The sequence below is a fragment of the Harpia harpyja genome, chromosome 6 (assembly GCF_026419915.1).
Source record: "Harpia harpyja isolate bHarHar1 chromosome 6, bHarHar1 primary haplotype, whole genome shotgun sequence".
Taxonomy (NCBI): domain Eukaryota; kingdom Metazoa; phylum Chordata; class Aves; order Accipitriformes; family Accipitridae; genus Harpia; species Harpia harpyja.
The window spans coordinates 3,958,048-3,979,982 of record NC_068945.1 but is presented as its reverse complement, the minus strand read 5'-3'; the positions used below and the strand labels follow the sequence as shown (position 1 = coordinate 3,979,982).

The following is a 21,935-nucleotide window of genomic DNA, read 5'->3' as shown; positions in this document are numbered from 1 at the left end:
GGAGCCACATTTACAAAAATGAATCTCACAGATATCTTGTGAATCATTAAGTGGGAGAGAGCCAAGAACATCCAGGCCAGAGTGAATAACAACATACGGTATTTTATGAAGCACCTTAGGAAAGGGGACACAGAGGAGAAGCACTGCCAGACTTCCAGTTAGTTTTTAATTTACCATTTCAAATCACAAGTAATACTGAATAATAACTTTTTTTAATGACTACGCCCAGAAAACCCAACTGTTGTTTGGAGCAAGAGAGGAAGCAGAACTGAAATTCGTGTTACATGGATGAGACAGTGCCATAGAAGGAGCACAGGCTGAACTGGATCTTGGACTGGACAACAGCAGGAAAATGAAAGCAACCCTTAGAGGGCATGTGAGAGAAACAAATGTTAGTGATAACAGAATCGCATACAGGGGTGATCACAATTCACTGGAGGCCTGTATGCTAGGCAGAGAGACTCTCCACATTTCCCCCTCAGTCTCAACTTCAAAATTTGTTTTTCAAACACTTGATGGGGGAGATGTGGTCCTTGAAGCTGAAGCTCCAGCAGGTGGCTGCCTGCCCTCCTCTCCCATTCCCTCCTTCACCAGATAGCTTTGCCCTGTTCTCTCGCCAGCTAATTTACATGACTTTTTTTTCTATTGCTGCCCTTGGCATTACATTCAGTGATTCAGTCAGCTGTTGTGTAAAGAGACTTTTGTCAGAATTGCTTAAAGGCAAATCCCCCCACTTAACTTTTATCCGTGGCCTCTAGCTGATGAGTTAGTTATCACCTAAAAGAGCCCTCTGGCGTAGCATATGCATACTGAATATATCTGCTTGGATGGCATCCACACTACTGTCAAATCACTGGAGATGGCTATGAGATGAGGTAAAATATAAAAACTGCCATACTAGAAAAGATCGCCGACCCATCTAGCCAAATGTCTTCAGTAGCGGCTGCATAAGCAAAAAGTCTAAGGAATAAGGAAACATTAAGCAATCTCTTCTTTAATATATATTGTCTATCTCAGTCTCTGGTATCTGTGGTTTAAGGACATCATGAGCTGTGGTTGCATCCAGGCCACTGTCTCCAAACTGACCAAATGGCCTATCCTCCCTCCGCAGGTTTATCTGGTTCCTTTTAGAGATCCATTTACATTTTCAGCCCTCAAAATATCTTCCTGCAATGATTTCTTTCACGTAGTGATGCATCCTCATTCTTGTTTCTTTTAGACATGTTGCCCAATGATTTATCTCGGATCTCTGGATTTGCTGTTCTGTGAGGAACTGTGAATAATCATTCCCTGTTCACCTTCTCCATACCAAGTATGATTTCATAGCCACATGATAACATTCTCCCTGCCAACCCATTCACTTACAAAACTATCATCTCCTCAAACTGCAGAGTCCTATCCCTCCCTCTAGTCTCCTAGGAATGGGAAAACCGGTGAAGTAGTTTGTTCTAGCTAGGTCCCCTATCATATTAAAAATGACTGTGTGGATGACGACCACACCCTGAGCAGGACCGAGTTTGAACAAACTCAAGGTATAAAGAAACCTCCCTAGAAGTTCACAAGCTTCAACAAGACTGTGTTAGAACTTCAATTTCCTAACAATTCTGGTGCAAAATCATGAAATCAATGAAGAGTTGCTAAACAAATTTGAGACTGGTGACTGATTTCTGACAAACATCTTTGCTTAACTCTACAGTCAAGGGACATTCACAGGTTTTACTGTAAAACCACATGAAAAAGTCATGAGCTACTCACATCAATAATTGTTTTCTGCTGAACAACCACAACATCCTTCTGGATGAGATTTCCCTGTCCTGTGGTCCCATATGAATGAGTTGCTGTCTCTCAAGAAGAATTGAGAAAATAGTATTAAAATAAGAATAATTTACTTTCATCCCAATTCTGAGTGACACTGGGAGCAGTTAATTGAGTAGATGACCGTAACTTCAAGTGGTAAAGACACGTTGGGCATTTTATTCATACAGAGAAAGATGATGTCCCTGCTTTTCCAGTTGTCAGGATTTATTAAAGTGCGGCTGTCCTGAGGCTCAAATTATACAAAGCATATGTGTAATTTAGAGCTGGTTAAGAGACAGGTTTTGTACCACTAACTGTATTTTTACAGCCTTTACACTGTTGATGTTATATCAATTTATAAAATTGTACTGTGAAAATGCTTCAGAGCGGGGGCCCAGTCATTTCAGGATAAAATTATCAGTGTGAGCTACCTTTATTCACAAAAGGTTATACCACTCTGATTATTTCAGTTTCCAAAGTGGTGCCAAGACTGTTTGTGGATTAGCCTTCATATTAGTAGTCTTCGGGAAGTGGCCCATGGAGTGCACTCAGTAAGAAAGCATTAAATACAGCTGATCAAGCCCCATCTAGAATTTTAAGCCAACTTAGAGATTTCAAACCATATACAATACTGCTGACTCTGTACACTTGATCCAGTAAAAATGCATTGAAAGAGCAGTTCAAACCCGGACCTCCAGTCTGAAACACAGCAAAAACGTGGGGAGGACAGCATTGTGAGCCTACTGGGCAGCACAGGTGGCAAAAAAGGTGCCTTCCACCATCTTCTGCATCCACTTTTTCTGATCATAGGCAGCAATTTTACAACTCTGCCTAAAAGAAATGGTTGTAACACGTTGTAAGTGTTAATTAGCTTTAAGAGAAAAAGGGACAGTAACAGTGTCTGCGCGTAAAACCTAAGTACTTGAGCAAGCCTCCCTTCTGCAGGATCTAAATATGTACATGTACACAGATATACATGGCATGTGTCAGATTAAAAAAAAAAAAATCTGAAACTTCTCAGCTTTGAAATAAATTTTGATTGTTAACTCTTTTCTGAGTTCAAGTGGGTTTTTTGTGCACACATGTTCCCACTGCAAATGATGGAGCACCAGAAAGGCCGTGGGTGAGAAGCTGTGCTCTCAGGGTTATTCTGGACTAGTTGGATTCTCCCAGAAGTCTCACAAGAAAATCATAATTATGGAGAACTCACCACAACACTGCATATCCAACCAATTTGAAAGACATCTGGATTTACTTCTGGGTGTTCTGTTGAACCGAATCAGCCACCAAACTTTCTGAGATTCAGCCATCACTATTGCACACACTGATAATGGTGTGGCAGGAGGCCAACAGCAAGTACTGACTCCTTTAATGGCCCAGCTGCTTCAGGTCTGCCCATCACAAACGCAGGTCATCTCACTGTCACTGTTACCTCTGCTGTCACTCCCAATCCCTCCACTTGTTTCTCATTCTGCATGATTTTAAAACTGAGAGAGGATGTAAAAATTGGAGGAGGACTGTAAATGTTCCAGCTCTTACAGACATTGAGTGCTATCCCTTGATCCTATTTTGCTGAGCTCCAAGGCTCCAAATCCTGCACCAAACCTTGAACTACTTCTACTGCATGTGACCCATTCACCACCACCCCACACTGTGCACTGCATCCCTAAGAACAACACAAAGTGGAAGTAGGGAATGACTCCTGTGATTTGGTTACGCTTACTTTCAACAAGTGAAAACCACCAAGCGAGCTGTAAAGCAGTGATGAAACAAGCCCCGTGTATTTAATAACGATATTTGTCACCACTGCCTATTAGTATTTAAAGAGCAGTAAAAAAAATATATCTCTAATAAAAAGATCAAGGTACCTTAAACAATTACACACCCAGCAACACAGTAATGACTACTCAGAGTAATGCAGCTAAAAGCCTAGAGGTAATAAGACTACTAAGGAAGTTTCCAAGGAAGCAAGATACAAAGAAGTATGACACAGGAAAAAAAAGGGGGGGTGGGGAACAAAGAAGTATCTGTGTACAGAGGGGTTTTTCTGACAAAACGCCTTCACTGAAGCACAGAGAGGAAGTGAAAGCCAGCAAGGAGGTTAAAAATTGAAGGAGACATTGCTTGGAAGAAATCAGAACGAAAGAGAGATAGGAAAGAGGAACTTAGATACACAAAGGGAGATTTCCCCCCCTAGGAAATACACTTAAGCGGCAGAACTGAAATGAGTAACTGGTTTGTGGACCGGCAGGGACCAGGGCTGCTTCCTTCTGCACTACCGAGAAGGAGGAAGTAGAAAGGGAGAAATTCTCAGTATTGCATAAAACCAAAGAGGCACAGTCGTTCCTTCATCTCTCTTCCCACAAACATTGGCAAATAAGTAGAAGCACAGCGCAAACCTACACATTTACTCAGAAACGCATATTTTCTGGATAAAACCATGGGAGCTGCTGAAGTCAGAGAGACAATTCCTATTCATTTCAGCAGGTCCAGGCGGTCACTCTTTTTTCACACTGCAAGCAACTATTAAGCTGGCTTGACAAACCATTTCTGGTTCAGCCCCAACATTTCCACCTAGGACTTGTGTAATTTTATTCATGAGGGTCAATCCCCAGTTGTGCTTTCTGAACCCTCCGTTGCCACCACTATTTTTGTTGTTAGTGCCCAGGGTGGCAGAACAGTGAGCTCTGGAGTCTGTATGGAGGGAAGGTTTAAATATCACAGAATCTCTCCGCTGGCTTGAGTTGATGGAAACGTTCTTTAAAGCTCAGCATCAAAGCATTCACTTTATAAGCTGCAAGCCTTGGTTCTTGTGCCAGCAGCGACTTCTCCCCATAATTAATTAATACCGTATTAATTGTGCATGTTCCACAGGCCTGTTGAGGAGGTGTGGCAAGGCCTGCACATGCAGATCAACCTTCCTGGTGCAGCCAAGAAAGGAGCACAGGAGGAAGAAGGTAAAACCCCTTCAGGTACCTACAAAGGAAAATGGAGCACAAGCGATGTGCTCAGGGACTACGCAACCAACATTTGAGGAGGGGCGTGCGCCGAGCCCCGCCATGGCATTTCAGCGAACAATGAACGATAAGGGCGAGGAGGGCTCTTCCACCAGCTGCACCCTTGTGCAATCTGTTCGGCTCTGGGCCAGCTGGGAGCACAACCAGCGGGCCAAGAGGAGGGGCCCATGGCAGCTGAGTACCCTTGCGGGTAGGATTTGTCCACAAGTCAAAAGATCCTGTGAAATCGCTGGAAGGAGAAAGGGGGAGCAGAAGGAGGAGAAGGGAGATTATTCAACCTCCTCTCTGCTGTGCCGGACCTCAACTCTCTGCTGATTGCCGGCACTGAAGAAGTTGCACCCTCGCCCTTCTAGGGGCTTTGGCCGTGGTGCAACCGGTGCCATGCATGGCAGGGAGCCCAGCACGGTCACCTCACCCCCCTCCTCCCCAGGAAAGTTAGGGAGAGCGCTCACCACACGAACAAGTGAAAAAAGAGGATGCCCCAGCCACTAACACCCCCTGTGAAGAAGCCCGTCCCCAGACATGCCTCAGGATTTGGCTGGAGACACCTGCCCATCAGCAGCTACGCAGGACACGCCAGAGCTTTCCCCGCTGTAGGACAGAAACCAAGGTCTAACTAAGCGCTGATCAAGGTGATTTATGAAGCAGACTCACCCTCTATAAAACAATCAAGCTAGTGGACACATACATATTTTCAATTGTAATCTGAATGACAGGTACAGCTGGCCTGAAATCTAACCTGCAAAGATATTTTCACACTAGCTCTTGCACCAAATTTATTCACCTCTATAAATTTTTGTGTAGGCAAACAATTATTTGGTTTTCTGAAGGTACTGTGCGTTTGGCGTTGTTAAAAGCACAAAGAAAAGCAGGACTGGCAAAGGAAAATTTTAGCAAGAGTCCAAAGTAAAAAGCATGAAATTAAAAATGCATGAAAGAGAACCATAAAAAGGGGGGAGAAAACGCAGAAAATTCAGAAGGTTTATAAACTAACTGCACAAAATTGTCCCAGCAAGTTACTTTTAGAATAAAGGAAATTTATGTCTAACTATGAATTTGCTACAGCACATCCACAGTAAATGTGCAAAAATGCAGTTGACAATCATGCTACTTATTCTGAGATGACAAAGCACCTTAACAAACTACGTACGGAAAAAGAAGCACTAAAATATAGGCACATAGTAAAAGCATTATGAATTCTGCTTAAACCAGGTAATACTTTTCCCTTATGAGGAATTCAAAATGCAATTTATGTTTACCGTATAAAAAGGAGGTGTTTTTTTCTTTTACAGTGTTGTGAGAAGGATGAACAGAAATAAACAGACATCTAAACTTTACACAATTAAATGTACAGATGCAGATTAAAATCTTAATTTGTTTATCTGGAGAGCCAATGGGTGCCAGACCTAAGACTCTTAACCTACACTGTCCCTTTCTTTCAACAGTTTGAAAGAAAGGCTAAACAAATCTCCCTACATTCTTAAAAAATAAAAAGGTAGCTATTTATAGCTGCATTTATTGGAGCTGTTTCCTTATCAGGAAGTATGTAGCTGGGAATTACTGTCTGCCTACATCGGAAATTCTTTCAGGGATACAAAAACCCAAAAAGGAAATTTCCCTTCAAAAATATTCTGTGGTTTTTTGCTGCTGGTGGGTTTAAAATAAAACATCAGTGCTCTGACCAGGTCACAGCCCCTTCGGGAGGTTTGTTCTGCAAACAAGAAGCTTTAAGACACCTGAGGGAAACATAAAAAAGTGCTTCTAGAGAACTGAAAAAGGGAGAATGCTGAGAACATATTAATAAGAAAATAAACCTTTTTTGCAGGATGCTGAGATAGCGCAATTTCATTACCAGCATTATAGAATTTTCCTCTGAAATTAGCGTGTTCCTAGAGCTTACCCTTACCAGAAAGCATGTGCAAAATTTATCATTCTGGCAAAGAGCTGACTCTCGTGGTGCTGACTACAACTGGTTTGTTCAGACCAGGTCTTCACTGCGGTCAGTATAGTTGTCAGACCCTCCCAACTGAACTCCTGTCGCACAGTTCACTGCTTCCTCCTCCACCCCCAGGGCATGTCCAGTGGTACATAGTCCAAAAGCCAGTGAAACTACCACTCTTCCTTTGAGAAGGGAGTATGTAATGCCAAAAGCCTGTATTGGGGTACCATCCCCTTCTGCAAGTCACAGCACCAGGACAGGGCAAAGACCATGTAAGACATGGGTAGAATATTGCTTGCCCGTAGGAGAGGTCCCGTTTTTCATGGCACACGGGATCCAGTGCTACAGGTAACTCTGGAACTTGGATAGTGAATCTCCAGCTACAAGGATCCACTCAGTAAACTCTCAGATAGGAAGACTTGCACTGTCTCCAAATCAACCCCTGTAACTGAGAATTTTGCCACAGAGTCCCTCATCCTACCTCTCCACTGATTGCAGAACACCCCATACTATGCCCGTGGACTCTAAAGGCAGGAAGGATATGTTGGTTAATCATTAAGAGATGTTAATTTCATTTTAACTTGTCATGGTGTAATTTAACATTTTCATTTTCTGGTCTGTATAATTGCCATAGAGCTACTTGACCCTGCTGCCAGTGCAGAACGGACACTTTTTTTCAGTGGGATACAAAAGCATATGGAGATCAAAACCAGACAGGCATATACAGTAAATAAAGCAGGATCCTTAGGGCTATTCCCAGGGTATGATTTTTATGCATGAAGAGTCATAAGCAAAGATTTAGGGCTGAGCAAGTATCCTAATGCTTTGACTCTAGAAAGCCCATCAATGGTGACTGTTTATTAACTCACAACATCACCAACCATATGCCTATTAAATATATAAATAACTCATAACTTCTTGAACAAGGAACACTGCTACATTAATAGCAGCGTGCTAGTCCTGCACAAAACAGTTTACATGAGGAGTGAGCACATTCAAACATATTCATCCCATAAAAGACAGACAGCGCACAAGCATCCACAACAGTAGAATGGCTGATGCACAAGTGCTTACCCCTCCCAAGTATCTTTGGAAAATGATCTTGGGAAGAGGCTCTTGGCTGAGGCATTGGACTGGGTGTCCTGGTTTCAGCTGGGATAGAGTTAACTGTCTTCCTAGTAGCTGGTACAGTGCTATGTTTTGAGTTCAGAGCGAAGAATGTTGATAACACTGATGTTTTCAGTTGTTGCTCAGTAGTGTTTAGACTAATGTCAAGGATTTTTCAGCTTCTCATGCCCAGCCAGTGAGAAAGCTGGAGGGGCACAAGAAGTTGGCACAGGACACAGCCAGGGCACCTGACCCAAACTGGCCAACGGGGTATTCCATACCATGGGACGTCCCATCCAGTATAGGAACGGGGAAGTGGGGGGCAGGGATTCGCCGCTCGGGGAACTGGCTGGGTGTCGGTCGGCGGGTGGTGAGCAATTGCACTGCGTATCATTTGTACATTCCAATCCTTTCATTATTGCTGTTGTCATTTTATTAGTGTTATCATTATCATTATTAGTTTCTTCTTTTCTGTTCTATTAAACCGTTCTTATCTCAACCCACGGGTTTTGCTTCTTTTCCTGATTTTCTCCCCCATCCCACTGGGTGGGGGGGAGTGAGTGAGCGGCTGCGTGGTGTTTAGTTGCTGGCTGGGGTTAAACCACGACACTGGGCCTCCAAATCTGGATGGAATCATTTTACCAAGAATTTCTTCAATTAACTTACAAATCATTTACTCCTCCTGCTCCAGCAGTAAAATGGGGAGTTGTAAAATGGGCATAAAATCCCATTTAATTGAGATTTTGTCAGGCTGTATTTGTTAAGCACCAGAAGGAGTGCCAGCACAGGAAAGAGAAGACATACAAGTACAGCAGAAGGAAATCCAGCCTCTCATAAAGGGCATCAAATAATTGTTTTCTTTCTGTATGTGTATACACATGACCTACTGAAGCTGCAGCAGGGTTCTCCTCACACACTATGTACCCCTCTCAATGCTGGACAGTGGTGCTCTCTTCCAACGTTCAGAGGCTCAGCTCTGTTTTTTATTAGGGGAGTGGACATTGCATGCATGCTATGTTGTTTCCGCAGGGTTTTCTACCGCACTTGTGTTTTGTTTCAAGGCACTCACCACACAATGGTTTGTTATTGTGGAGTTGTTAGTCATGGCTTACACGCAGTTTCTCTTCTGTGTTTTCTTTAATTGTAGGGCTATTTATGAACGCTGGGTTCTTTACGTTAATTTTGTTTCTTTAAAAAAAAAAAAAAACAAACATGGAAGCATTTATAACATAACACGAATGAAAAATTAAACAGTCACATTTGGGATGGAAAGAGAAAAGCAAGCTAATTTTAGGTTCACTGATCTTGACAGCGTCCCTTTAAGACAAAGCTAAAAATGCTTCAAACCCAGCAATACCATAAATGTCCTGCTGCTTTTGCTTCTTATTCCTCCCCACACTTTCCAGGGGAATTCCATAAGGGATCGGCTTGAATCCCAGATTAAAGCGACATGGCTCCCTTTCCCCTCTGAAGAGAGGTGAGTCTGTGTTTTGAAGATTTAAAACCCAGAAGTGAAGCTTTCCAGGAGGGTAAAAGGCTGGCTTAGCACCGCTGGGACTCCCACACTGCTGGCTCTCGTACCCTGAAGCACAGGTCTCTTGCCCTCCCACCTCAGGACTGCTTTGCAAGTTCCCACTTGGGGCAGGAAGGATCTCATCCCTCCACACACTTCCACTGGGGATTGTCGGTGCAGGAAACTGCTGTGTTAACTCTGTCTGGGTAACAACGAGGTACGTTTTTAAAAAATGTAAAGGAAAAAAAAAAGAAGGCACTTGACTCTAAAATACTCTCTCAAGAAGCAGAAACCAGCTCACAGCACTGGCCCTTTACAACAAGTTTCTTCTCACTTAACCTGGATGCCTCTGCCACAGTCACCAGGCAGCAGTAAGAAGCTAAAATATTTAAGGTTCAACTTGCCAGCTGGCGTTACATCATGGAGTTACATCAAGGGTGACAACTGAGGTGGCCCTGAGTCAGCCACACACAAACCCAGTGACAAGGGGCTCAGTTTCCCATAGGTGATGAACAGAGACCATGCCAGAAGAACGTAAAGCAGGATTTTCCTGATCCAAAGGCCACAGCTTTCCCAGCTGGATCAGTAATGAGGTTTCACTCTTCCCGGTCCAACATATTCCAGGTAAAGCTCTTTCAAGTAAAATAGTAGCATCTATATTGTGCCCAGCCATGGTGCAAGAGTGAATCTGATACTGGGCTTCCCAACCATCCAAATTGCCTGTCTGTATGATTGCTTCAAAGCTGGCCTAAGATTCACTGTAAGAAACACTCAGGAGGCAGGCTGGAGTAGGTGAGTTAAATTCAGATGAGCACCTAAGGCTGCCTGTGGAAGAGGCCACCTTAGGTAAGAGACAAGCATAATTGATGTCTTGCTGGCTCGTGATTTTCATCCTGTTTGCCTAACAACTGAATGTAACTCACAATCACGAAGGAGCCAGGCCCAGTCACTTCAATAGGGCTGACTGAAGTAACAGTCGCTGAGGCTGACAGGATGGCTGGCTGGGACTTCCACAGTCCAGCCAGCCTGTCAGTAGATTATTACGAGTTATGAATTGGAGGACCAGGAGGCAGTGCCGAACAGAGGAAGCAGACGGACCCTGCTCTGCATAGCTCACAACATAAACATGCAAGAAAAGACCATGGTGGGAGACTAAGATGCAACATCAAGAAGATTGAATACTGCAAACAGTCAGGTGGTAGCAAGCAGGGCCACTGTGCTGGCTTAATTTTTCTCTACCCAGAGAGAGAATCGAGGCAAAAAGCAGATTAGGGGGAAAGGCAAGCATATAAAGGACAGTAAGAGGGAGGAACGAGGCTTAAGTGGCCATAATGTCAGAGAAGAGCAAAGAAGGGGCTGGAAGAAGCCGATCACCTGAGAAACAGGCCAGTCCAGATCCCACTAAAGTCAGCGGGAATTTAAGCACTCATTTCAGTGGGACCAGGATTAGTCTCAGAGTCATTAATTTGACGTTCTGGCCACCTCTCACAGCCGCTTTGTCTTATGCAGCTTTTATTTTATTTTCCCTGTATGTGCGTCAGTCAGTTTTGTTCCACAAAGATACTTCCAAAGCAAATATTTTTATTGCTTGCTGCTCTAAATGTGGCTTAGGGTGAAGGGCTTTTTTTCCCGTCTCACTACATACTTTCAGTTCAATGCATTGAATATTCTAGTAACTAAATAACAATATGCTTAATGCTTCAAAGTGGCTTTCCAGCTGCTAGCCAAAATTGTAGAATAATTAACAGGTGCCAAAGGATTAATAAAAGGAGCAGCATAATTAATAGATACTATACAGAAAAAATGGATCCTTGGCAACTGTGTTGTTGTCTCCTCCTCCTTCTCTTAATTGTTTCCTGCATTCCTTTTAAAAAAAAAAAAAAAAAAAAGAGAGAGAAAGAAAAAGAAAGAAAACTGGTGCCCTTAAAACACAAATGATGCTTATAAGCAACAATGTGTGATCAGGAGAAAGAAACTCATAATAAACTGCTTTCAGGTCTGTTAAATGCCTTAGTTTAAAGAACCTGCCCAACTGAGAGCTCAACTGCCTGGCCTGCCCTACTACTTATGTCCACACTTGGGGGATTATACAGAGGGCTTTTTTGCAGAACATGGTACAGCTAGGGTCACAAAGATGTCAAACCAATACAGAGCCACTGGACTAGTCCCCACCAAATCAGAGTATCAAATACCAATATAAATAGGCATGTGGAAAGATTCCCATGAAACGCTCGCTAGAAACTTAAAGCCTTTCATATAATCACTGCAGAAAACTAAATAAATTTCCTTTCTGTCCTCCTTAATGAAGGCAGTAGAACAGACAGTAATTACAAGGGACACAGAAATACTGAAATAAAAAAAGTCATCTCACTAGCTGTATGTGACCAGGTCTGGATACTCTGAAGTTCAGCAAAATCACCTGTAGCCTGGAACATATCACACACTGGAAAGCCAAAGACAAGAACCTAAGCCTACATTTGAAACAAAAAGTACTCAAACGATTTTACGAATAGGTAAAGATAGGAAAATAGCTTTCCCCACCACCACGACCCCCCAAAAAGTTCAATGCAGTCAAGATGACAACAACACTGCAGTCCCAATGTAAAAGTTCTCCCCTATGAGGTGATGCATGTAACCTGACATCCAGAGTGTGTCATTTTACTCTGAACATTAGTGCAGTCTGTTGGGGGTTCAGAGAAAAGCAACAGCAAGAAAAATTAGCTGCTGCCAAGAATAATTGCTTCATGTATACAGAAAAGTACAGAAAAATGTGTGCAGTGTGCCTTGCTACGACAATGGGCTGCGGGTGTATGAAGGATGCCAACACTGAAGAAAGAAGAGTAATTAGTTCAGAGGAAGAAATGAACACTTGTTCATGCTTTTATCAATAGAAAACACTGTGAAATCTTTGCCCATGAGGTTCATCTCCCTAAACAAACACACACACGTTCCCAAGGGAAGATGCCCTTCAGAGATAAAAATTAGACTGTACAAATCAACAGAAACGTGCAAGGGGGAATGCTGCCGTACAGATCATAGCATGCAACAGTCCTTTTTCAGCATTGACATTTCTGTGTCTCGTTGAAGAAGTTTTATATTGAAGGAGACAAAGAAAACCATGAAGCCTTTAGCACATATTTACAGTTGCTGTTGTAGAAGGCAAACCACCTTATTTTCATCTTGCATGTTACAAAAAAGGAAAAAGCTATTTTCGCTCTGATTCAGAGCATATTAATAGACACAGGGAAGGGTTCTCACATCCATCTCTTAAATGCTGTATCCTCTATCCAGTTCCAAGAACTTTTTACCACAAGGTATTGGCCATAGCACAAAATGAGTAACTAATGACATTGTACCAGACAAGACAAAAAGATCGGTTTTAATTAAAAAAGAAAAAAAAAAAAAAAAGAGAGAGAACTTTCTCTCTGTGGTAATATGGAGTAAGTTTCCTCAGAGATAAGAAGTACGCAGATAGTTTCAGGACTTCCATCTGTCTCAGTATTCTTGATTATCACAATATCTGGGCAGTCACTATACTAATTTTTACAATGTTTAAGAGCCTTTGCACTCATGTTTTTTTCATTTTACAGCAGGGAAACTGAAACAAGATGTCCAAGATCACAGGAGGCACCAAGGGCAGAGCCTTGTGCGAGAGCTGAACTTGCTTCTCTTGAATCCTCAGTAAACACCTCCATTTTTCCAAACACTCCTTCTATCTCACATTAGTGCAGTCTAGTGGAGATCAGATACACTGCAAAACTACCACAACATACACACCAGGGACAAAGAGTGAACTGGAGATCACTGTACTTTCTGACTACATACCTAAAATAGAGGAAAACATATTCTCCAGCTCCCCACTGATAGTTTGTTTACAATGCTCCCAACACTCAGTTACTAGGTAATAAGTGGATGTTAGGCAAACAGGTATGTTTAAAAGTATGGGTCAAAAGTCCCTTACAGAGAAGCTCAGCATCAGAGAAAGGTGTGTATTACCAGAAAATGATTCTCACTCTCCCAGAGCTTTCAAGTTAAGGCTGAATACATTGTACTTCTATACTATAGGAATAGGGCAGGCTGGGAAGAAAGCAGCTAATTAAAACAAGAAAGGCTGTGTGAGAAGGGGAAGGTGCCTTCACATCACTCCCAGGAAAAGGGGTTTTTCTATATTTCTAGCTGTGTTGACCAAAGAGGAGTCCTCCTCTGCATGCTTGTAGCAAAGAGGGATCTGCATTCCACCCTTCCAAACTTTGCACTTCTCCCTTTTCCAGCCTCTGGATCAAATCAGCTCATCATAGCTGAGACCCATTTGCTCACCAAACAGTGAGAAATAATTTATTGCACCAAAGGAAATTGCTCTACTAATTGTCCTGATACTATTGGCTGTTAGCACCTTCAGAGTGCTCTTAAACATTAGAAACAGTGAATTTTCTAATAGGAAGGCATAAAACACTGTCTGAATCCACAGAGTGCACTTCATGTTCCATCTGAAACGTTTGCCTCTAGTTCTACCTCCGCTTGGGCCAACTGCTGTCTTCAGCTGCACCTGTAGCACACCTCTTGAACCTGCAAGCTGGCAGAAATGAGGATGTATGGGTTAGGACTGAACTCTGCCTTTATTTCAGTAAATGCCATCAGAATGTCATGGAAACAGAGAATGAGTGGAGGCCTGACAAGCTATCAGCTCTGTGTATGACTGGAGAAACTCACCATATCTCCCTGTTGCACTGGAATGAGTGAGGGTTGAGAGAAATTATTACACTTCACCTAATCAACAAAAACAACAATAAGGCTGGAACCAAACAAAATCTCAGACCTAGAAAACCCTCAGACTTTGCGGAGCTAAACCCAGTCTTCACACACAGTACCACAGCCTTTAACTAGAAATTAGCTACTTTGCCTGACTTCTAAGGTAGTTTGGATTGAGGACCGAAGTTGTCTCTCAAACACATCTCTGGAAAAAAAAAAAAAAGAAATAAAAAAACCCCCAACTAAAAATCAGAGGGGTCCATGCAGGAATTGCAAAATCCGATGTTAATACCTCTTAAACCTCGTGACCCGAGGTCCAAGAGGCACTTAGTTATTTCTATACCTCGTATTAGGAAGACTACTCCTGAAATATGATCTTCAGTTCTGTTGTCCTCACTTTAAGAAGGATGTCTGAAGTGGGAAACAGTTCACAGAGATGATACAAACAGAATTTGAAATCTGGAAGCTTTACAGGAAGATCGACAGCCTTAAGAACCTCTCTTCCTACCCAGTTTAGCCAAGAACAGGTTAAGAAGTGACTTTATCTAAAAGCACCTATATCAGGAGTAGTCTTTTGACAATATTTAGCAGGAAAGGAGATAATGAGATCTAATAGTTGGAACCTGAAGCTTGACTAATTCAAACTATAAATAGGGCACTTAAAAAAAGGCAAATAAGGAGCATAATTAAGCACTGAAGGAACATCTAGAGACCTTATATCCTCCCCATCGCTGAAGTCTTTACATGAAAAGCAGAAATCTTTCTGCGTAACACGCTGTAGCTCAGTGACTGGACATAAACACAGGAGTTACTAAGGAAGTTCTGTAACTCAAGTTATACCAGAGATCGTTTTAGGAATTCATAATGGTCCCTTTTTGCCTAGCTATCAACCTATATGCTTTAAATAGTGGTTCTAACAGTGTTTGGGTCAGTTGGTTGGTGACAGTGTTTGGGTCAATATTGACCACATACTGACCTACAAAATACTATACTGCCAGGGACTACAACTAGTAAGACTATGTAAACCTGCTCCATGTTGTTTATGACCTGAGACACTAACTTTATGGAAAACTATTCCACAGATATTTAATGATTAATCGTCTGTGTTTTCACACTACAAGTCAGACTGGTATGGAAATACTAATGGGAAAGAAGGCTCTCTGCAAGTTTAAAAATGTGTCAATCAAAAGAAAAGAAAAAACAAAATAAAAATCAAGGTGAAAGGCTCGATCACGCCTAAAAACATTGGATAAAAAGTGTTCACTGAGAAGAAGCCTTATAGGCTTCACACTACCTAGCATGCTGGCTCGCTGATGGGAAGGAAGCAGGTAGTAAACAGTGCCCCACCCCTTTCAGCATCAAGGGTCTCTGCCTTCCTGCCTTGTGCATCTGCCAGACCCAGTGGGGAAGGCAGTAAGTAAGTGGAAAGCCAGCCGTGATCCTAGCTGTGGAGAGGACAGACAGTGGCTCCCACAGCAGAAGTAAATAGTACCAACTAATGCAATGAGGGGCGGGGAGGGGGGGGGGGGAAATCTCGGGGATTAAAAGTGCCAGTGGCAAAAAGAACTGCTTCTGTGTTGGTTTTTCTGTCTAAGTTTTGGCCAAAGCATAGAAATGCCCTGTAAGTGTGGCAGCAAGTCCTCCCCAGGCTGGGGAAACAGGCCAGCAGCCACACATACAGGCAAGCAGGGTCTGGGAGCTCGCGGATACTCAGGCAGCAACCAGACATGGCCAGAAATGCTGCAGCGCCAGCTCCCATTCCCGTCAGAAAGCACAGAAAAGGTACAACCTGGGCTACGCTGCAGCACAGGCAGAAGATAGTAAAAGGCAGCAGCAGGCAAAAACAGGACCGTGCAGAACGCAGCACGGGCAACGAGTGACCTTGGGGCAGAGCAAATCAGTGACCAGCAAGGGAGTGAGCACAGGATTACAGAAGCGCTGGGAGCACAGTTTGCATCCAGAAAAGGAGTGTGCCTGGAAGACAGCTGAGGACAGGAATGAGAATGTCTTGTGATAAACATGGACTTTTTTTTTTTCACCCCTGAAATCCCAAACACATTTGTCAGATGGCAACGCACAAAGTTCCATTTGCTCCTGGCCCTGTTGCTTGTTGTCGCTCAAGTACCCCAGGAATGTAACACCTGACAAAAGTAAACCTCTCAATTTACATCAGAACTGCTTCCCCTCCAAAAAGGAAAATTCCACTCTTCCTTGTCCCCATCCTATCTCACTAATTCACCTCTCGCTGGCCAGCAGCCCTTGGCCTTTCCTATTCCTCAAACATTAAATCATCTCAGCAAGGAAGCGCCTGGCTCTTGCCTTGCCCCCAGCTCCAGTTTTGTTCCAATGTCAGTGATATGCCCTTCCTCCTTCGCAGCATCCTTTTGTGCACAGCTAAGCTCATTCTTCCTCCTTTCCCACTGCCACTGTCAGCACACACGCTCTGTAGTAGAGAGCCTGGGCACCTGGAGTATTTAATATTGAGACCCATAACAACCTGAAAAATACCCACAGCACAAATGCACTCTACTTGCCACAGTTTGTGAAACTCTGACCTTGTGTCACAGCACATCGCTGAGCAATTCCTATACCATGGAAGGAAACATAGCACTTCCTGTCAAAATAAAACCTTCACATTTGTGCCTGTCATGAGAAATAAGCCAAAACCTTGACAGGGGGTGCAGGGGATGGGAGCAGGGGGCGGGATATAATGTACTGTATTTAAGAGTAATTTCCTTTGGTTAAAAAGAATACTTAGAAAAATCAAACCAGCTAGAGCTTAAAAAAAAAAAAAAAAAAAAAAAGTCTAAAGCCAGGGGGCTTCCCCGCTCTCTTCCATAAAAATAGAAATACCTCCTCACCCCGCCCCGCACCCTGCAAGAACGTAAGAAGCCTCAGCGCTGACACTCACGCAGGTGTGCCGGCAGTCTGATTGTGTCTTCCTCCATCCTGATCGCTCGAGGCACTGGGACATGTAGTGGTGACGAGGAAGTGTAATTTGGTACCGGGCTCACTGGAGGTGTGTACGAAATTCTTTCCTGCTGTTAAAAAGAAAGCGGGGTGGGGGGGAGAGAAAGAGAGAGGACAACGTGAACTTTGGAACAGAGGTGTGAAACCAAGGCAGGGGAGGGGGAAGTGGGTGGAAGGAAGGAAGTGTGCGCGCGTGGTGGGGGCGAGCAGCACTAGCGATGCACCTGGCTGCCCAGGGAGCCATGGAGCACAGCACGCTTGCGGGCAAGTGCTGTGCAGGCGACGTGCTGCCCGGTGTTGCAGCCAGGGGCCCAACAGCTCTTAGGGCGACGGGTTTGATTTTCTAAAGGTAGGTACATGAAGTTTCCAAGGGTCTTCTCAGAAATTTGCGGAAGGAAAGGGAAGTGACACATAAGTGGGGAGACTCTCAGGGTTTTATGTCGGTGAAAATCCGACAGCAACTCCATGATACATGCATGAGTACCGTTACAGAAAGTGTCAAAACCACTTAATCTTAAGCTAACATATCAGTCATGATCTGAGCATGTTTATTAACTATTTAACACTTTAAAATGCTATGAAGGAGTAAAGACATTAGTTTTGTCTTTGCTGCAGAAAACCCTACTCTATCACTAAAAACTACTCTGTTTACCATCGAGTAATGTAGTACTTTTTTTTTTTCTTGCCTAAACTAGTTACTAGCACTTTCTTTGAAGTAGTTTAACTTGCAACCAAGTAAGTCAGCATACAGAAAGCAGCTACGCAAGGACAGTCAAATAGAGTTAAAGGGCAATTTGTGAATGTTACATTAGTTTCATAATTGTCACTGTTAACGTTTTTATTTCTGAAAATGTCTGCCAAGAAATTTAAGACTGAAATTTCATCTGATTTGATGGGAAAATTCTTCCATATTCTAAGCCTGTACTCCAATCACAGCACAAATTATACCCTTTGTAAATAAACATAGTCACAATTTTACAGGAGCATAAAAAAAAATCATTATCATATGCTTCCTGGAAGGCAATGCGTGCTATTCCCCAAAACTGTGCTGCTGACATTTAATGATGGCAGTGCGAACAGCCACATACATACATACATACATAGAGAAGCAAAAAGTGCCGCCTTCATTTCTTAGCATTTGCAAGAAAGTACGTGTGCAGCTCCCCACCCCGACCCTGATCTCTGGCAAATGGAAAAGACAAATTTGGTGCTGGAGCAAGAGAAGGTAATTACTTCCATTACAAACCACAACATTATCAAGGCTGTGTGGCAGGGAACTAGACTAAGGCTGACAGAGGCACCTGCAGAACGTAAGCACCCTCACTGCCAGCAAAGAGGAGAGGTTTGTACAACATGAGTAAATAATAACTAAATGTACCAAAGCAGAAAACTCTTCAGGCAGACTAGATGACATGTCCAAAAAAAAAAAAAAATAGGACAAGGAGCACCTAGAAAGCCAGTTCATTCTGGCGCAAGGTGCTGCTATCAGCTTGCTGCTGAGGAGCTCCCACAGAACCAGAAGTTTTGCCTCAACGTCTGGAGTCCCACCACTATACTATAGCCACCACTGCTGACAGTCATTGCAGAGAAGACTGACGGCATGTGGAGAATAAACTGTTCTAACTATTCTGTGTTTAGACAGAGTGGGAAGACAGGCCTGGTTCACTCCACCATCGCTATGTTTTTTCTGCGAGTACAGCCTCCGTGGCTTTCAGCTCAGTACTTTTTACCCAGAAATTGTTCAATCTTATGTTCCAGTCTCCCACAAAGCTCTTTAACATCTTACTGCGTCCACTTTCTTTCTACTCATCACTGTCCAGGCAACAGCAACCCATTAGCTCATATGAATTTAGTTTTTCTTAGTTAATAAACAGGGATGTTCACTGAGACGTGGTGAAAGATGCACCTGTGGAGCTACAAAACATTATTCTGCTTTCAACTTATGCAACTCCTTCCCTGACCCAAAACGGCTGACTCTATGCTTCGCGTTCCTGCAAGGCACGGCACGCTCTGCCCATTCTGCAGTCTCGCTGCCCATTTGCACCTTCTCGCCACTGGTGCATAATACCAGCGATTCGCAACGAGACCAGCCACTTCCTAGCATTTCCTGCTGCGATCCACAGCTCAGATAATCGAACCACACTGCAGCTGCTCGTTTTGCTTATTAAATGAGATATTTATAAAAAGAGGAACACTTCTGAAACATAGCCACACAGATGCCTGCCTCTGCAAACAGGCACTAGAGGATAGATGGGAGACCTGAAGTCCTTTTCCTCCCTGCTGAAGAACACAGGATACAGTCCAACCTCAGGTCACATTCCATCCCCACAGAAATACTGAATCACCGCTGCAAAGACAAGGGCTAAGTGGCTTCAAAGGGCCTTCTCACTGGCCAACGGCAAGAGGAAAGTGCAAGCTGAAGACAAAATTAAATCCAGAACCCCATGCACCTCCCCCACCACCCAGGAGGTGCTGTATCAAACTAAGACATTACGCTTGCAGTACCTGCTGCCTTTCTCTCCACACTGATAAACCTCCTAAAGGCATACGGTAACCTCATTTATACCATGACAGCTTCACTGAGATTTACTGTTATAAATAAAGATATTTAATTCATTGTTTCCTAGTATTCATAAGAACAGGACAGTAAAAACTAAAAAGAAGTTGTGGAAATGCAGTTACTTTTTCCACACAATTGAATGACCACAGTAATGTGTGAATTGGTAATATTTGCAGAACACATTTTACAAGGCACAAAATGGAGTTAGCTATCCAACTCTTACTGGTGCCTTTGAAATGCCCTCTCTTACTAATCCTGTATTTTTTTCCAGCACCTTTAACCCAAATATCAAAGCAATTCACAGATATTAGGTAAGTCTTTTTCCTTTTATTAGACACACGGACAACTTGAGTTCAGAACGAGCAAAGCTCAAATGAGCTAAGTAATTTCAGAGTTAAGCTGTCTTGAAAAAGGACAGCATGTGCCTCTCAGGGGCAATGCATTTAACAAGTACATCCTGAAACAGCAGCCCTTGTAACTGTCCTGGCCAGATTTCCAAAAGGTGTGGAATGGCACCGGGAGGTCAAGGCACTGGGCTTGTGGAAAAATGAGCTTCAGCCCTGTTTGCAGCATGAGTCAGTAACATGGCTGGAGGCAGAACTGCAAACATCAGTCCAGTCCTGCAACCTACTGTAGCTCTGTGCTTCAGCCACAAGCAACTCCCAGCCTACACAGACGTGTGAATGCACAAGGTCACATTTGCTCCTCCAGGCTTTTTGAGGCTTTTTTAGAGTCACACTTCCAGGAAGTACCTGCTGTGCTCACACCACTGAGAACAGATGTGCTTTAATCTTCACAACTCCAGAACTGCCTAGTGCTTCTCTCTATGGGATCCATCAAACAAAAACATGGCTGGTATCTCATGCTTCTAAGGTTATGCAACTAGATACTCTGCTACTAGGAATTTTTCTGAAGGGTTTCCTAACCAGTCAGTTTAATATTTCCCTTTGCATTAAGGCCAAGAGTAGATGGTTCAATGGTAAGATTGTTCAAGCAACAGCTTGGGAGTAAGGATAGGTAGTGCTGGTAGTAGAACCAGCATGAACCTTGTGTGTACTTGAGCAAACAGCCTTGCTATAGCCTAGTCTACCAGTAAAAGAGACTAAACCAATACACATTTGGTGTGGTCCTTTGAGATTATTGGTGATGAGTGCTAGGAAAGAGCTTGGCATTACCACATTCCAGATTCGCCACCTGCCAGCAGACTCTATAAACATTCAAACCCACAAGTGACCAAACGCTCAGCCCTAAACAACTGCCATCTATAAGCAACTTCAAAATAGCAGCTCCCTAGTATTTTGCCAGTAGCCACAATGAGGTGGCTAAAACACTTGGCATATTGCTTGCTGTCATCATTTTTGAAAGGCTTCTTCAGCTCACAGTTTCACCATGAAATTTCACCTTGACTACAGTAATTGAAGAGATGCATTAAGTCAACTTCTATGGGGACCCTCCTTGGGGTTTACTCTAGTGGCTGGTGCTCCAACAGTGCCACCTAGACAACCAACCAGGTCTGCTGAGAGTGGGTCATGCTTTCACCTGCCCAATCTAGCAGAGACAGATTGAAACACATGGTTAAAAATCAAGACAAGCTATGGTTTTGTTCTCTTTGTACTAGAAAAGCATAAAATACTAAATATCCAGGTGCTGAGAAAGCCTTAGATCAAACCACCCTGTCTGAAAAAGGAAGGTAACTCAAAAGCTATATTGATCATGACTATCTAGTAGGAGTGTACATAACAGCTGCCTAGACACCCAAAGCCATCAAAGCACACACTGATTTCAGTTTGAAGAATTGGGGTAGGTCCTTTACAGACAAAATCTACCAACAGTTAGCAAATTCTGTCAGGAACACAAATAATTCATATTGCTAAAATAATAATAATAATAAAAAAATTCAAAATTGCAAAATTAAATTTGTAGTCACCTTTTAAAAAAAGTCTAGCAGTTGAGGATAAGTGAGGCTGCAAGTAAAAACAGCTTCACACTTTAGCTAAAGTTACGCCCTTCTAAACTCCAAAGCAGCAGCCTTCATCATGAATGTTCTCCAGCTTGCAGTTTAATAGTCTTTTTGTCCCTTTACTAACTTCACTCAGATGGCAGGCACAAAGAACATACATGTTTTTGCAGAAATGAAAAGAAAATATGTAAGAAAGCATGCTAAGCAAGCCCTTATGTCCCAATGACAAGACTACTTCAGTAGTTGGATAGGTGGTATACTAAAATGACTTTTTTTAATTGATAAGGCAAAGAAAGGCATTCTCTATGCAGCAGTTTCCAGGA

The 21,935-nt window shown here is 43.0% G+C and overlaps 1 protein-coding gene across 5 annotated transcripts in view; it reads right to left on the bottom strand.

Moving 5' to 3' along the window:
- The window catches only part of ETV6 (ETS variant transcription factor 6), a 142,059-nt gene that overhangs the window by 78,250 nt on the left and 41,874 nt on the right, over positions 1 to 21,935 (bottom strand). For 3 of the 5 annotated variants that reach the window (XM_052788934.1, XM_052788936.1, XM_052788933.1), the window contains exon 2: positions 17,034 to 17,163. The exons of 1 other annotated variant lie outside the window; for it this stretch is intronic. In XM_052788934.1, the coding sequence (XP_052644894.1) occupies positions 17,034 to 17,163 (130 nt within the window). The remainder of the gene's footprint in view (positions 1 to 17,033; positions 17,164 to 21,935) is intronic. One more of the 5 variants, XM_052788935.1, reaches the window with a different exon arrangement.